This window comes from Phaenicophaeus curvirostris, chromosome 10, assembly GCF_032191515.1.
Source record: "Phaenicophaeus curvirostris isolate KB17595 chromosome 10, BPBGC_Pcur_1.0, whole genome shotgun sequence".
Lineage (NCBI taxonomy): Eukaryota > Metazoa > Chordata > Aves > Cuculiformes > Cuculidae > Phaenicophaeus > Phaenicophaeus curvirostris.
In genome coordinates, this window is record NC_091401.1 from 26,482,003 (window position 1) to 26,496,717 (window position 14,715).

General features: G+C 60.6%; 1 protein-coding gene across 2 annotated transcripts; it reads right to left on the reverse strand.

Annotated features, from left to right (window-relative positions):
• Positions 1-1,469: 1,469 nt before the first annotated feature.
• AMOTL2 (angiomotin like 2) lies at positions 1,470-10,240 on the reverse strand. 2 transcript variants are annotated; one of them, XM_069865215.1, is made up of 9 exons: positions 9,321-10,240; positions 7,417-7,627; positions 6,765-6,909; positions 6,532-6,624; positions 5,614-5,909; positions 4,480-4,772; positions 4,158-4,369; positions 3,532-3,669; positions 1,470-2,757 (listed from the first exon to the last, which is right to left on the reverse strand). In XM_069865215.1, exons 1-9 carry the CDS (start codon positions 10,223-10,225, stop codon positions 2,699-2,701), a joined length of 2,352 nt encoding a protein of 783 aa, XP_069721316.1. In that variant the 5' UTR covers positions 10,226-10,240; the 3' UTR covers positions 1,470-2,698. The 2 variants fall into 2 exon arrangements, with proteins under 2 accessions (XP_069721316.1, XP_069721315.1); XM_069865214.1 differs by having other exon boundaries at positions 3,532-3,672.
• Positions 10,241-14,715: the final 4,475 nt, after the last annotated feature.

Genomic DNA, 14,715 nt, shown 5'->3' on the forward strand with positions numbered 1-14,715 from the left:
GGCGATGCGGAAGGAGCGGTGGGAAATGCCTGTGACGACAGAGCGATAAAGCAGGCGATAACCCACACCCACAGCAGCCATCCGTGCGCCAAGGGACGTGGCTCCAGCAGGCTGCTGCTCCAGCTGAAAAGCAACCCTACCTAACCAAACCCTTGGGGACGCAGCAGAAGGAGCCATGAGCTCCTGCCCCAACCTGCTGAGCTTGGGCATCCTCTCCCTGCAGCCCAGCTCCCCTATTCACAGCTGGGTTTGGGGTTTTTCCCATTTTTCCATGTTTCTCTGCCTCTGTGCTCCTTCTGGCTCCTGGTGACAGCGAGAGCCCTGGGGATGTGGGTGCTTGGGGCAATGGGCAGGTGGGCAGAGGTCTCCACAGGAGCCTCCTCCCTCCATCCCTGGGCACAGAAAGCTGCCTGCAAACTTGCAGACCTGCGGCAAAGCCGCTCTGCCTCCGGATTCGGGTAAATAAAGCGTGGGGCGTGCGAGCTGCGGAATGCCAGGAATGCTGCCAGCCTTCCCGGGCAGCAGGAGACAGGGAGGCAGGGCAGGTAGGGCCCTCAGCTCCATCCCACCAGCAGCAGCTCCCTGAGAACTTCCCACACAGCCCTCCCCGTCGCTGGCCTTCTTCCTCCCCACCTTCGCCCCTGCCCTGAGCATGGAGCTTGTTGGCTCGGAGAAGCCACGGTGGAAGGAGGAGCTGGGCTCCAAGTTTCCCATTGCTCTGAATCTCTCTAAGCTGCTTTTGCAGGGACAGAGACTCATCCCGTGGCCACAGGAATCCTCAGATTTTCAGCCACGTTCCTTCCTGGATGGGAAAAATAGAGCTGAGCCAGCGTTGAGCGTCACAGTTCCACCAAGGCTGGCAATCCCGAGCCACCTTCCAGGGAGGAGGGGACAGCAGAGCTGGTTTCTTCTGTCATCAGCCTGCATAGAGCCCATTGTAGAGACTTGGATGAGTTCTGGTCCCCAGGGATGGCAGGATAACCCAAAAGGAGCTGCCAGTAAACACCAAGCGATGCACGAAAGGGAAAGCCCAGCCTGCCTGCCAGCACCCGAGCAGCCCCAGCCGAGTCCCCCGGGATGCTCCTTGCGAGGGCAATTAGAAATTAAATTCAAATGAGAGCAGCGAACAAAAGGGCTGGGGAGCAGCACAATGTGGCTGTAGAAGCCCTAAAGCAGCCCCAGCTCCAACACCAGCAGAACTTCTGGTCTTCCAGAAAATCAAAGAGCCAAGTGGAGTGGGAAGGGCGTGGAGGTGGCTGACAAATCTTGGGGACCAGGTACAACCGGGCTTGAAGATGTGGCCCTCAAGGAGGCTCCATGGTGGGGATCTTGTGTGGAAGAGGAGGAGGATCCCCACCAGGATGGATTTATCAGAACACTACAGGGCAGCATTTCACCACCCCAGACCCTTTCTCCACTGCGGCACCTCCGTCTCGCCCCATCGCAGGGGAAGAATCAGTAACTGCGGGTCAATATTTGGGTTTTTTTATTAAAATATTGTTATACCAAGTGGAATGCGACAGCAACCTCGGTATAGGGCGGCACAACGCAACAGCCAGGTTTACGTTTAAATACTTCAGATAACTTAAAACGCACAAACAAGAACTCACCGTCTTTGGCAGGAAAAAAAAATAAGTTCACAGCACGAAAAAAAATACTTAACAAGAAACACCAATATTAATATAAAATATATTAAGTCATGGGTTTGGTTTTCTTTTTTTCCTCTTTCATAATTGTTTCGTTTGTTTGTTTTCTACTCTGTAAACAATGCACGAGAACCGAACGCATTTTTTACGTGTCTGGGAGAGAAAAATAAAAAATGCAGTTGTCCAGCAAATGCACGCGTTTAAAGGAGAGAGAAAAGGAAAAAAATACATGTATAGGCACGATGGGCAAGGAGGGGAAGCGCCCGAGCTCCGAGGAACACAGCGTCGGTGCTGGCTACGGGCAGGAGGCAGCTGCCAGCAGCTGGGCACGGGGGGGCTGAAGCCAGGAGGGGGGCAGCGAATCCCACCGCCTCCACCCTGGCTTCGCTCCGAGCGCTTCACCTCCGCTTCCCAGGGGGTTTCTCCTCCACCCTTCATCCCCGTGATGAACATTTGCAATTTGCTGTCCCATCCTGAACCCCTCGCCTGCCTCTGCTGCAAACCCCAAGGCAGGACGCAGGCGATGAAGGTTTGGGGCTCCCAGCGCTCGTCTGGTCCGCGTGGAGGCAAGCGGTGGATGGGACCCACAGAGGATTCCTTCCAGCTCTGCCTCCGCGCTGAGACATCAGCTGGTGGCTACAGTTCAGGTGAACGGAGCGGGATTTTCCAGTCGGAGCCCAAGCGCCTGGGTCAACGCGTCTGGCCGAGACCCAGAGGTGGGATAAGGATGGAGCTGATGAGGGAGGGGATGGGAAGAAACCCCCCCACCCCGCCTCGGGAAGAAGAGACTGAAATGATAAATATGTTTGCTCCCATCGTACAAATCCTGGGTGTATTTACAGAGAGGTTGGGAGCTCCTGCCACTGCTGCAGGGTCCCCAGGCTCCAGTGCGCCCCGCGCAGCTGGGAAACCGTGCGGGCACCGAACAGAGACAGTGGCCCTCGGAGACACCGCTGAGCTCCAGGCTCCGTCCTCCTTCCCACAGGCCCCTCCGTCCCAGGCAGCTGCAGGCGGGGAGGGCAGAGGGGCCGGCATGCAGCCCCTGGCTGGACTTAAATCAGGATCTCCACCATGTCAGACAGGTCTGGGGCTCTGGCAGTGGCCGAGGTCTCTGGGGAGAAAGAAGAGCATCAGCACGGTGCCCACACTGCCCAAGGACCAGCAGCTCCAGCCTCCCCTGATAGCATTCAAGAAAAAAGCTCCACACCTTAAAATTACGTAAGCAACGCGTGATTGCAGGGATTCAAACCCACCAGCCTCGATAGGGGACTTTCGAATGCCTTCAAACATCACTGATGCTTGCACAACGCCCATCTCCTGCTGCGAAGGCCACGTGCTGGAGCATCCCCAGCTCTGCCCCAGCTATTCCCAGGGAACTCACAGAATCATAGAATAGTTTGAGTTGCAAAAGACCTTAAGGATCATCCAGTTCCAACCCCCCTGCCATGGGCAGGGACACCTCCCACTGGATCAGGGGCTCCAAGCCCCATCCAGCCTGACCTTGGACACCTCCAGGGATGGGGCAGCCACCCCTGCTCTGAGGAACCTGAGCCAGGGCCTCCCCACCCTCAGCGTGAAGAAATTCCTCCTTATGTCCAGCCTAAATCCAACCCCTCCAGTTTACACCAATTGCCCCTCATCCTATCTACAAACCTTTGGAAACAGTCCCTCCCCAGCTTTCTTGTAGCCCCTTCGGGTACTGGAAGGTCGCTATAAGGTCGCTATAAGGTCTCCTCAGAGCCTTCTCTTCTCCAGGCTGAACAACCCCAGCTCTCTCAGCCTGTCCTCGTAGCAGAGGGGCTCCAGCCCTCAGATCAGCTTTGTAGCCCTCGTCTGGACCCGTTCCAACAGCTCCATCCCCTTGTGCTGAGGATTCAGAACTCACCGGTGCCCTCGCCCTGGGCGCTGCTCTCGGCCGCTCCGTCCGTCTGCGTGCTGCCGTCCTTGCTGCCGTGCTTGGAGTGCGAGGGCAGGGGCAGGGGAAGGGCAGTGGGCGCTGCTGCCCCTTCGGCGGTGGCTTTGCCTGCTGGAGGAGACACTGTTAAGGATCACTGGCTCCTCTGGCCAGTCCCTACGGCTCAGCAGAGAACCCCCTCTCCCCAACAGCTCTCCTTCCAAAACCAAAGGGCAATTGCAGGCAACTCCCTGCTGCCAAGCGAAGGAGGAATCATAGAATCACTAGGCTGGAAAAGACCTTTGAGATCATCAACTCCAACCGTCCCTGTCCACTGCTTAACCAGATCCCCTAGCACCTCACCCACCTGTCTGTCAAACCCCTCCAGCGATGGGGCCTCCACCGCCTCCCTGCGCAGCCTCTGCCAGCCCCTGAGAACCTTTTTGGTGAAGAATTCTCCCTGATGTCCAGCCTGAGCTTCCCCTGACACAGCTTGAGGCCATTCCCTCTTGTCCTAGCACCTGTCCCTTGGGAAAAGGGACCCACACCCACCTCTCTACAACCTCTCTTCAGGCAGTTGTAGAGAGCGATAAGAGATCAGGCAGGTGCCTCTTTACCTGGGCTGCCCCGGGAGCTGCTCTCGGCCAGCCGGTCGCCCTGGCCAGTCCCCGGCCAGCTCAGGGCGGTGGAGGCGGCGAAGACAGAGGGCACGGACTTGGCCGGCCGCAGGGAGCCCTGGAGGGCTTTGCTGGGGTCCCTCCGCGAGCGCTGCTGCAGGACCTTGATGATGGCATCCTTCTCCAGGATTTGGGCATGGAGGACTTTCAACCTGGAGAGGAGAAGAGGCAGAAGCGGAGAAAGGAGCCGGAGGCAGGGGAGGAGGACGTGGGCACTGCCCGGCCAGACCATGGCACGAGGTTGTCGGTGAGGTGGACCTACCTGTTCTCCATCTCCTGGTGCTTGTGGCTGGCCAGGAGGAGGTCCTCGTTGAAGCTGCTGTTGGGGGAGTGCCGAGGGGAATGGCTGATGAGAGTGGTGTCCCGCTGGGCGGCCGCTGTCGCTGCAGCGTCCATGGCGAACTGTCGCATGGTGCACTCCTCCAGGTACTTCTGCTCCCACTTGGTCATGTCAGCCTCCAGGGCCAGGATCTTCTCCTCCTTCTCCCTCAGTTGCTCAGAGAGCGTGTGGGCACTCAGCTCCGGCGTTCCCCCACCCGCGGCACCCGCCTGCCTCTGCAAAAAAGGTTCATCAAGGCTCAGTACTTGGTCCTGCACTTGGGTCACAACAACTCCATGCAGCTCCGGGCTAGGGAAGAGCAGCTGGAAAGCTGCCTGCAGGAGAAGGACTTGGGGGTATCAGTCAACGGTGGATGAGCATGAGCCAGCAGGGGCCCAAGTGGACAAGAAGGCCAAGAGCATCCTGGCTCGGATCAGCCGTGGGGCGGCCAGAAAAAGCAGGGAAGGGATTGTGCCCCTGTGCTCAGCCCTGGTGAGGCCACATCTCAAATCCCGGGTTCAGTTTTGGGCCCCTCACACCAAGAAGGACATTGAAGGGCTGGAGTGCGTCCAGAGAAGGGAATGGAACTGGGGAAGGGGCTGGAGAACGGGGTTCTGAGAGGCGGCTGAGGGGCCTGGGGCTGTTTAGCCTGGAGAAGAGGAGGCTGAGGGGAGACCTCATCGTTCTCTGCAACTCCCAGGAAGGAGGTTGTGGTGAGGTGGGTGCTGGGCTCTTCTCCCAAGTAACAAGCAATAGGACAAGAGGAAATGGTCTCAAGTTGCACCAGGGCAGGTTTAGGTTGGATATTGGGAAATACTTCTTCACGGAAAGGGCTGTCAAGCCCTGGCAGAGGCTGTGCAGGACAGAGGTGGAGTCACCATTCCTGGAGCATTCCTGTGGTGCTCATGGACATGGCTTAGTGGTGGCTTGGTAGAGCCAGGTTATGGGTTGGACTTGATGATCTTAAAGGTCTTTTTCCAACCTAAATGATCCAATGATTCTAAAAACACTCAAAAGAGAGGACGAGGAGGAGGTGGGAGGATGCAGCACCCACCGCTTTGTCTCCCCAGCACCCACCTGCTGAGCCCGCAGCATCTTCAGCTCCTGCTCCAGGCGGGTGCGGAGCCGCAACTCCAGCTGCTCCCGCTTCTCGCAGGCGGCCTGGAGCTGGCCCAGGGCTGCCTGCAGCCGCTCCACCTTCTCCACGTAGGCTCGCTTCTTGCGCAGCTCGGCCTCCGCCTTGGCCGCCCGCGCCTGGGCGCTGCCCAGCGCCTGCTCCAGCAGCTCTGCCCGCCGCCGCTGCTCCTCGTGGGCGCTGCGCAGCAGCGAGACCTCCCGCTCCAGCTTCTCCTTCTCCTGCTGGTGCTCATAGCCTGCAAGAGAGCCCACCAAGAGTCAGTCGAGGAGGCTTTGCTGCCCTAAGGCTGCTCAACAAAGCCCCACAGGGGTCTTTGCTCCCCAAAAATCAGCCGTGTGTCCCTCCCCAGCACACAACGTAAACGGGGCCAGGGGCAGCCCGGCCAAACACCTCCATTTGCCACATTCCAGCTCAAATCTGGGCTACCGAAGGGTAACCACTGCCCAGCGTGAATCCAGCCACCTGAGGGAAGGGAATGCGATTCCCCTGCTCATGTCTTTGTGCTAAAATAATGGATGGAGGTCTGTTTTCCCCCAGCAAAAGCCTTTGCATCTGTGAGGCAGAGGAGGGAGGAGAGCGAGAAGGGCCGGCTTGGCGCAGGGCGGGAGTGCGCTCGGTGCTGGAAGAGCCGGCGGGGCGGCAGGAATGTGGGGAATGCGGGTCACGCCGCCGGCCGGCCAGCCGGCTGGGATTAATGGCTCGAGTCCAGCACCAAGAGCGGCTCCATCCTCCCTGGGGAAGGCCGAGAGCTCCCGCTCGCCACCCATCACCTCCTCCCGCTGAAAGGGAACGTGCCGAGCCCCGCTGCCACGCTCACAGGTACCACGGGGCCAGGACGGGCATCCCCGGGGACTCACTCTGCGCCAGGAGCTTGGCCACACTGCCCTGGTTGCTCTCCTGCCGCTCCTGGGTCTTGCTGGCCAGCTGCTTGTTCGCCGATTCCAACCGCTCTGCTCCAAAGGAAATTAAAGCCAATTGAGATTTCAATACAACAATTTGACCGGAGGAAGAGGGAGAAGCCAAGCGTCCCATGGAAATACCCCGGGGACAGGGAGCAGCCACAGGGATGGGGACACGGAGGGCCCCTCACCTTTCAGGTCCCGGTTGAAGTCCTGGAGCCGTCGCATCTCCCCATCTCTCTTGTTCCTCATGGCTTTCTCCAAGGCTTCCCGCTTGGAAGACGCCTTGACGAGGTTTTCATAATCCTCCGAGATGCGCTGGATCTCGCTCTCCAGCTGGGGCGGAGGAAGGGACAGCCCAGGGTTAGACATTTGTGGAATGAGAAAAGGCAAGGGAGACGCTGGCCAGAGCTCCCCCTGGTCGCTCAGCCCGGCCCCAGCTGCCAGAGGAGCTCAGCGCACCCATGGGACCCCTCCAGCACATGTTTTTTGGGGGGAAACAAATTTTTTTTTCTGCCTTTCTTCTTGCAGAAGAGTCTCTCTGCAGGTTTTGGCTGCGCTGCAGCCCGGCCAGCGGGGAACAGCCGCCCCTTGTACGCGGCCACACAAAGGGCTTTCTGTGGCGGCCAGGGATGGGGGGGACAGGCGGAGGGAGGGGGGTCACCGGAGAATAGGCTCCTTCTCCCCCCGCCCGGCTGCTGCAGCACCGCAGCTGCTCGGAGGGGAACAAGGAGGGAGGAGGAGAAGGGATTAAAACCCTAAAGGGGGTGAATTTTCACAGCAGCTGGTTGAGCATCTCTGAGAGGGGGGTGCGACGACGCGGTGTGACGGCTGTTGCCTCACCTTCTGGATGCGGCTCGCCTTCTCGGTACAGCTCTCCAGCTCCCACCGCAGCTTCTCGTTCTCCCGATGCAGCCTCTCGTTCTCCCGCAGGACGGTGTCCGCCCGGGCCAGGCGGCTGCCAGCCGAGGCGCTCACCAGGGCCTCCACGCCCGCGGCACCCAGGGCGCCCGGCGGCGGCAGGAAGGCGGTGGGGACGTGGGTGGGCAGCACCCTGCAAGGAGGAGCAGAGGGAGGCTCAGGGGGCTTGGCAAGGTGGAAAAGCCAATTGCATCGCCAACATCCCCACCAACCGCTCCAAAATCCATGGGCCGAGCGGGTGCCGGAGCCGCTGGGTCACCCCAAAGGAGGAGGAAGGCTCGGTGAAGTGCCTATCCTGCTTTTCAGGGCTGGGAAGAGTTTGCTTTCTAAAAGGCGCTCGCCCAAGCACCATCAAACACAAGACAAACCCCATCCTGCAGGGCTGCCTGGACCCAACAACTTCAGGACGTGGCTGGTGGGTCAGGATGGGCTCCAGCGCCCCGGCCATCCCGCTGCCGGGGCCACAGGCGACAGCTCCACAAAGGACGCCCCTCGGAAGCTGGCGGTGCTGCTCCTGTTCCTTGTTTCCTTGGCAAAGCCAGGGCTCCTGGCACAGCTCCTCACCACCAAACTCTAACTCCGTCCTCGCCATCCCCAGGAGCGGGGCCAGCACCCCTCGTGCGGCCACCCCGAGTTCCTCGACATCGCGCTGCCTGCACCAGCGAGCGAGGCGGCAGCGTGCGCCTGGGCCCCGCTCTGCCGCGGGCTGCCCGCCAAGGGCCTGCATTCCTGCGGGATGATCTAGGAGTGAGGAAGAAGAAATACATCTTCCTCATGGCTCCCCTTCCCCTCTTTGTTCCCTGGAAGGAGAAGGTTTTGCTGCCGGAGATGCTATCGCGCTCTGCCTGGGTGGATCAGCAAGGCTGGGAGCAGCATGTGTCCTCCCATTGAGCCTCCAATTCCCCTCTTCACATCATTTTCCACACTGGAAAAAGTTGCTTCCAGCCCTCTCGGAATGCCAGGCAATGCCTGGACCTCCGGGCTTCCCAGACCTCTCCATGGCCCTCTCGGAGACAACCTGGGGCTTTGCTGGAGGCATCAAGCTGCGGAAGGGACAGGGAGAGCTGCCCGGCTCATTGCTGCTCATCGCCCAGGCTGAGCTCCGCAGCAATCCCACAGCACCAGGAACGAACCAGAGTGGGTTTCCAGGGAACCTCCTGCCCTGCCCACGCCTGTTCCACGCTGCACCTTTCCCTGAGCCGGTCCCAGCTCCTGAATTAACCTCAAATTCCTCCTGGTGCATAGGGAGAGGGCAGTGTCTGCGGAGGCAGTGGGATTTCCATCTCCAGCTGGAAAAACCCAGCCGTGCTGAGGAAAACCAAGGAGAGGAGAGTGCCAGAGATTCCTCACAGAGCTCCACGGGCTGAGCTGGATCCGGCCCCGCAAGGACAAGGCAGTTGGAAACAACCGTCCCACCTCCTGGCTACTCCACATCCCACATCTTGTAGGGGCTACAAGGAGCTGGAGAGGGGCTGTTCACAAAGGCTTGTGGTGCCAGGGCGAGGGGCACTGGGTGTAAACTGGAGAGGGAAGAGTTAGACTGGACATAAGGAGGGAATTCTTCATGCTGAGGGTGGGGAGGCCCTGGCCCAGGCTGCCCAGAGCAGGGGTGGCTGCCCCATTCCTGGAGGTGTCCAAGGCCAGGTTGGATGGGGCTTGGAGCCCCTGATCCAGTGGGAGGTGTCCCTGCCCAGGGCAGGAGTGGAACTGGATAGTCTTTGAGGTCCCTTCCACCCCAAACCATCCCATGACTCCATAATCTTCCGAGCATCCATCCTGGCTGGAAGGTACCCCAAAAAGCAGAGCCCGGGAGGGCCAAGGGTTACCTGATTTCAGGATGAGGAAACCCAGGACCTTCCCGGGAGCAGGGTCGGGGCTCGGCCAGGTACACGTCCTGGGCTGGGATGCCGTAGGGATATTCCGGGGGGGGTCCGCGGGGCTCGGGCGCCTCGGGCTGCTGCTCCCGCAGGGCGGCGAGCTGGTGGTGGCGCGAGAGCTGGGGGTAGCTGTGGGACGCGCTGATGGGGCTCTGCGCTTTGGCTCCGTTCCTCTCCAGCGACATCCGCATCAGCCGCTCGCTCAGCGAGCGCACGTGGCCGTGCTTGAGGTCCTTCAGCCCCTCGTCGTGGCGTCGGGCGCCGCTCTCGGCCCCGCTGCGCTGCGAGGCGTAAAGCTGGGAATGCGCCTTGGCCTCCTCGTAGCTCGGCAGCTCCTCGGCCTTGGCGTGGCAGAGCCGGTAGACGTTGTTCTCCGAGTAGCCGTGGTCGGAGTGGTGCTCCTGGCCCTGCGGCTCCTGCCTCGTGGACTGCTGCACCATTTGGCTCTCCTCGGCGCTCAGGCTCTCCAGGGAGGAGCGGGGGCTGCCGGCCGTGCCGCCGCCGCGCAGGGCCTGCTGCTGGATGGCCAGCAGCGTGCGGTTCTCCGTCAGGTTCCCGTAGCGCAGCTGCTCCTGGATCAGGCGGTGCAGGACCGTCCCGTTGGAGTCGTCCGCCGTCCTCATCTCCGCCAGCGCCGGCGGCAAAGCCACGATTCCAACCGGAGAAGGGACCTTAGCAGCAACCGGCCGCAGCGAGGCACCTGCGCCGGGAAGAGAAGGGATAGTTGGGAACGGGCTCGGGCAGAACGCGGCGAGGAGCCTCGTCAGCGAGGGATTGTCCAACGGGAATCCCGCTCGGCATGCGGGCAGGGCAGGAGCGCGGACACGGGCACCGCCGAGCGCTGGCACGCTCATCACACCCACAGCCGCGGCTGAGAATGGGGGTCAGGAATGGCTCCAGGGTTGGGAATGGGGATGGATCTGGGGGCCAGGAACGGCTCGAGGGTAGGGAATGGGGATGGGGGTCGGGAATGAGGATGGATCTCGGCGTAAGGAATGGCTCCAGGGGTCGGGAATGGGGCTGGGGGACAGGAATGGCTCCAAGGGTCAGCAATGGGGATAGGGGTCGGGGATCAGGGCTGGATCTGGGGGTCAGGAACGGCTCCAGGGGTCAGGAATGGAGCTGGGGATCGGGAATGGGGCAGGATCTGGGGGTTGGGAATGGGGCCAGGGATCGGGAATGGGGCTGGGGGTCGGGAACAGCTCTGGGGGTCAGGAATGGGGTTGGATCTAGGGGTCAGAAACAGCTCTGGGGGTCGGGAATAGCTCTGGGGGTCGGGAATGGGGCTGGGGGTCGGGAATGGGGCTGGATCTGAGGGTCAGGAACAGCTCTGAGGGTTGGGAATAGCTCTGGGGGTCGGGAACGGGGCTGGGGGTCGGGAACGGGGCTGGGGGTCGGGAATGGGACAGGATTTGGGGGTCAGAAACGGCTCCGAGGGCCGGGAACGGCTCTGGGAGTCGGGAATAGCTCAGGAAGGTTAGGAATGGAGTTGAGGCTGGGAACGGCTGCGGGGGTAAGGAATGAGTTTGGAGCCCGGGCTGGCTCGGGGGGGTCGAGAACGGCTCCCACGGCCCCGGGACCCCCCTGGAAGGTGGGAACGGAGAAGGAGGCGCCCCGAGGAGCCGCCGGGGGGTCCCGGGGTCCCGGTCAGCACTCACCGGCTCATGTCGCAGCGCGGATCTGGCGGAGCGGGGCGGGCGGAGAAGGAATGTGAGGAATGCGGGGGGTGGGACCGGGAGGGGACGGGAGAGAGGGAGGAGAGACCGGAGGGGAGGGGAGGGAGAGGAGAGAGAGCTGGAGAGGAGAGGAGGGGATAGGAGAAGGGGAAGGAGAAGGGGAAGGAGAAGGAGAAGAAGGGGAGGAGGAGAAGGAGAAGGGGAGAAGGAGAAGAAGAAGAAGAAAAAGGGCAGGAGAAGGAGAAAGGGAGAAGGAGAAGGAGAAGGAGAAGGAGAAGGAGAAGGAGAAGGAGAAGGAGAAGGAGAAGGAGAAGGAGAAGGAGAAAGAAGGAGAAGGAGAAGGAGAAGGAGAAGGAGAAGGAGAAGGAGAAGGAGAAGGAGAAGGAGAAGGAGAAGGAGAAGGAGAAGGAGAAGGAGAAGGAGAAGGAGAAGGAGAAGGAGAAGGAGAAAGAAGGAGAAGGAGAAGGAGAAGGAGAAAGAAGGAGAAGGAGAAGGAGAAGGAGAAGGAGAAGGAGAAGGAGAAGGAGAAGGAGAAGGAGAAGGAGAAGGAGAAGGAGAAGGAGAAGGAGAAAGAAGGAGAAGGAGAAAGGGAGAAGGAGAAAGGGAGAAGGAGAAGGAGAAGGGGAGAAGTGGAAGGAGAAGGAGAAGGAGAAGGAGAAGGAGAAAGGGAGAAGGAGAAGGAGAAGGAGAAAGAAGGAGAAGGAGAAGGAGAAAGGGAGAAGGAGAAAGGGAGAAGGAGAAGGAGAAGGAGAAAAGGAGAAGGAGAAGGAGAGAAGGAGAAGGAGAAGGAGAAGGAGAAGGAGAAGGAGAAGGAGAAGGAGAAAGAAGGAGAAGGAGAAGGAGAAGGAGAAGGAGAAGGAGAAGGAGAAGGAGAAGGAGAAGGAGAAGGAGAAGGAGAAGGAGAAGGAGAAGGAGAAGGAGAAGGGGAGAAGGAGAAGGAGAAGGAGAAGGAGAAGGAGAAGGAGAAGGAGAAGGGGAGAAGGAGGACTAGGAAAGGGACATCAACACCGTCACAGACACAGACAGGGGACACAGAGACAGTGTGGACACAGGCAGAGGCAGGGACACAGGCACAGACACACGGACAGGCGTGCAAAGAGCCACGCGTGTGCCAGGGGTGTACGAGAGGCCACAAGGGTGCTAGTGCCTTGTGAGGGGCCACACGTGTTCCAGGGCCACATGAGGGCCACGCGTGTTCCAGGGCCACATGAGGGCCACGCGTGTGCTGGTCTGTGTGAGGGCCACGCGTGTGCCGGGCCCGCGCGAGGGGCCGGTGTGCGCCGTGTGTGCCGCACGCGTGCGGGGTCCGGCAGCTGCCGCGTCGGGGGGGCTCGGCCCTGCCTGCCAGCTGCCCGCCAGCTCCGTCCTCCCCATTCAATGGCAGCTCGCAGAGAAGCTCCATTGTCTGCGGCCCCAACCCGGCCCCCCCGAAACCTGCGGCCCCATCTGCTCTGCCCCGCGCCCCCCTCCTGGCGGCCCCCGTCTGGGGGCCCTGCGAGGGCTCTTGTTGTCGAGCCTGGGCTCTGCTCCTGGGGCTCCTCTCCCCGGCCTCAGTTTCCCTTTCCTGTGGGGCTGACGACGTTCACAGCGTGGCCCCAGAGCCTGAATCCGGACCAGAACCTGTCCCGGATCCACAGCCTTCATCTTCGGGGCTGTAACGGGTGGGTTGGATGCGTGGGGACATGAAGGGTTGGAGGGAGCTGTTTCTTCAAAGCAGGGATCATAGGATCATGGGATGGTTTGGGTTGGAAGGGACCTCAAAGCCCATCCAGTCCCACCCCTGCCATGGGCAGGGACACCTCCCACTGGATCAGGGGCTCCAAGCCCCATCCAACCTGGCCTTGAACCCCTCCAGGGATGGGGCAGCCACCCCTGCTCTGGGCAGCCTGGGCCAGGGCCTCCCCACCCTCAGCATGAAGAATTCCCTCCTTATGTCCAGTCTAAATGTCCCTCCCCTCCAATTTCCAGCCATTCCTCCTCGTCTTATCACTCCATGTCTCTATAAAAAGGATCAGATTCCTTTTTCCCCTTTCAACGCCAAAAAGCCCCATCTTCTCTTTGCAGGGGGATGCTGAGAACCCCAAATCCATGGCAGAGAAGCACAAGCTCCATCTCGGCCCCAAGAGCCCAAGTGCGGAGCCCAGAGCTCCATCTCAGCCCCAAGAGCCCACGTGTGGAGCCCAGAGCTCCATCTCGGCCCCAAGAGCCCACGTGTGGAGCCCAGAGCTCCATCTCGGCCCCAAGAGCCCAAGCACGGAGCCCAGAGCTCCATCTCGGCCCCAAGAGCCCACGTGTGGAGCCCAGAGCTCCATCTCAGCCCCAAGAGCCCACGTGCGGAGCCCAGAGCTCCCGCAGCCCTGCACTGGCAGATGGGCAGGGGGGCGGCAGGGCAAGTGCAGGGAAAATCGCTAATTTGCTACGGGACATTGAGCTCCCACTCTTGTGAGAGGGAACTTCAGCATCTTCTGTCCACCACAGACCCGAGAAGGTGACACACGGCCGTCTCCAGCCTCATCTTTTTGCTTTCTTGCCTCTGTTAGTGTGAAATCCATCCCATTTCACCCCAGTATCGCCCTCAGCCACCCAAAGCACCCCAAAAGCCACGGGATCTCCAGCCTCGTCTCCTTGCTTTGCTGCCTCCACTGGTGTGAAATCCACCTTCACAGGGAGGGGAGGAGGGCACGGCCCTTGTCCCCATGTCCCTCAGCACGTGCTGAGCCTGGAAACCCCAGCTCAGGCCCAGCACCAGGCAGATGGACAGAGGGATGGAGGGAAGGATGAAGGGATGGATGGATGGATGGATGGATGGATGGATGAATGAATGGACGGACACATTCTTCTGAGGTACTGAGCCCAGCAGGAGCCCATCTGGGGGTGCAGCTGTGGCTCTGCCCTGCTGTTTTGCAAGGGCATGGGGTGATGCACGCCGAGCGAGCCAGCCCAGCTCCCCTGGCATCCAGGCTCTGTCTCCCAGCTCATCCACCAACCTTATCTCTGCCCGCGTCATCCCGCTTCCCTTCCTATCTTAATACCGCACTATTTTTGGCAGCAGGAAACCCCTCCTGGGCTGATAACACCCCTCTGGAAAGTGATCTGAAGAGCTTCCTCTTTTTCTTCCTAACGCTGGAGGTAAGAAAAGTCTCAGCTTTTTCATTTTTCCCTCAGAGGAGGCAAAACGGCAGCCAGGAGCCCCGTGCCAGGCGGGACCCGCAGGCAGAAGGTGGCGTCAGGGGTACGGAGGGGGCTGCCCACACGGACCCGCCGCCCAGGTGGGGTTTGGGGGTGGAAAGCCGGTGCTGTGGGGCAGGGACCCACAGCCCCAGCTGGATCCACGGGAGCAGCGGGTGAGCGCAGGTGCCAGTGTCCCAGACTCTGCGGGTGACACACGGCTCCGCAATGCAAAACCCTCCCTCTGACCTCACTGCCGAGCGTTATCGGTGAGGCGTTGGAGTGAGGCGAGCCAAGAAAATACTCGTGGGATGAGATCACCTCGGCTGTCTTCACGGCTCCCAAAATGCCTCGGCTGTGCCGAGCCTGGGGAACTGGGGCGTTGCGGGCAGTGCAAGGCGCCTGCGATGGGGAGGAGATTCCAGCCGGCTCTAGGCTGGGCTCAGAGCATCTCCTGGGGTGGTGGTGATGAGAGTCCAAGATGCTGGACTCACCGAACT

What these genes read in the sequence shown, in the direction of transcription:
- AMOTL2 (XM_069865214.1), bottom strand. Translation starts at nt 10,225, where the DNA reads ATGAGCGTGCCAGCGCTCGGCGGTGCCCGTGTCCGCGCTCCTGCCCTG. An exon ending in AGATGCTGCGGGCTCAGCAG is followed by an intron (nt 4,773 to 5,613) that starts GTGGGTGCTGGG and finishes CCTTTTTTGCAG; the next exon opens with AGGCAGGCGGGTGCCGCGGG. An exon ending in CAGCTCCCGGGGCAGCCCAG is followed by an intron (nt 3,673 to 4,157) that starts GTAAAGAGGCAC and finishes TGTCTCCTCCAG; the next exon opens with CAGGCAAAGCCACCGCCGAA.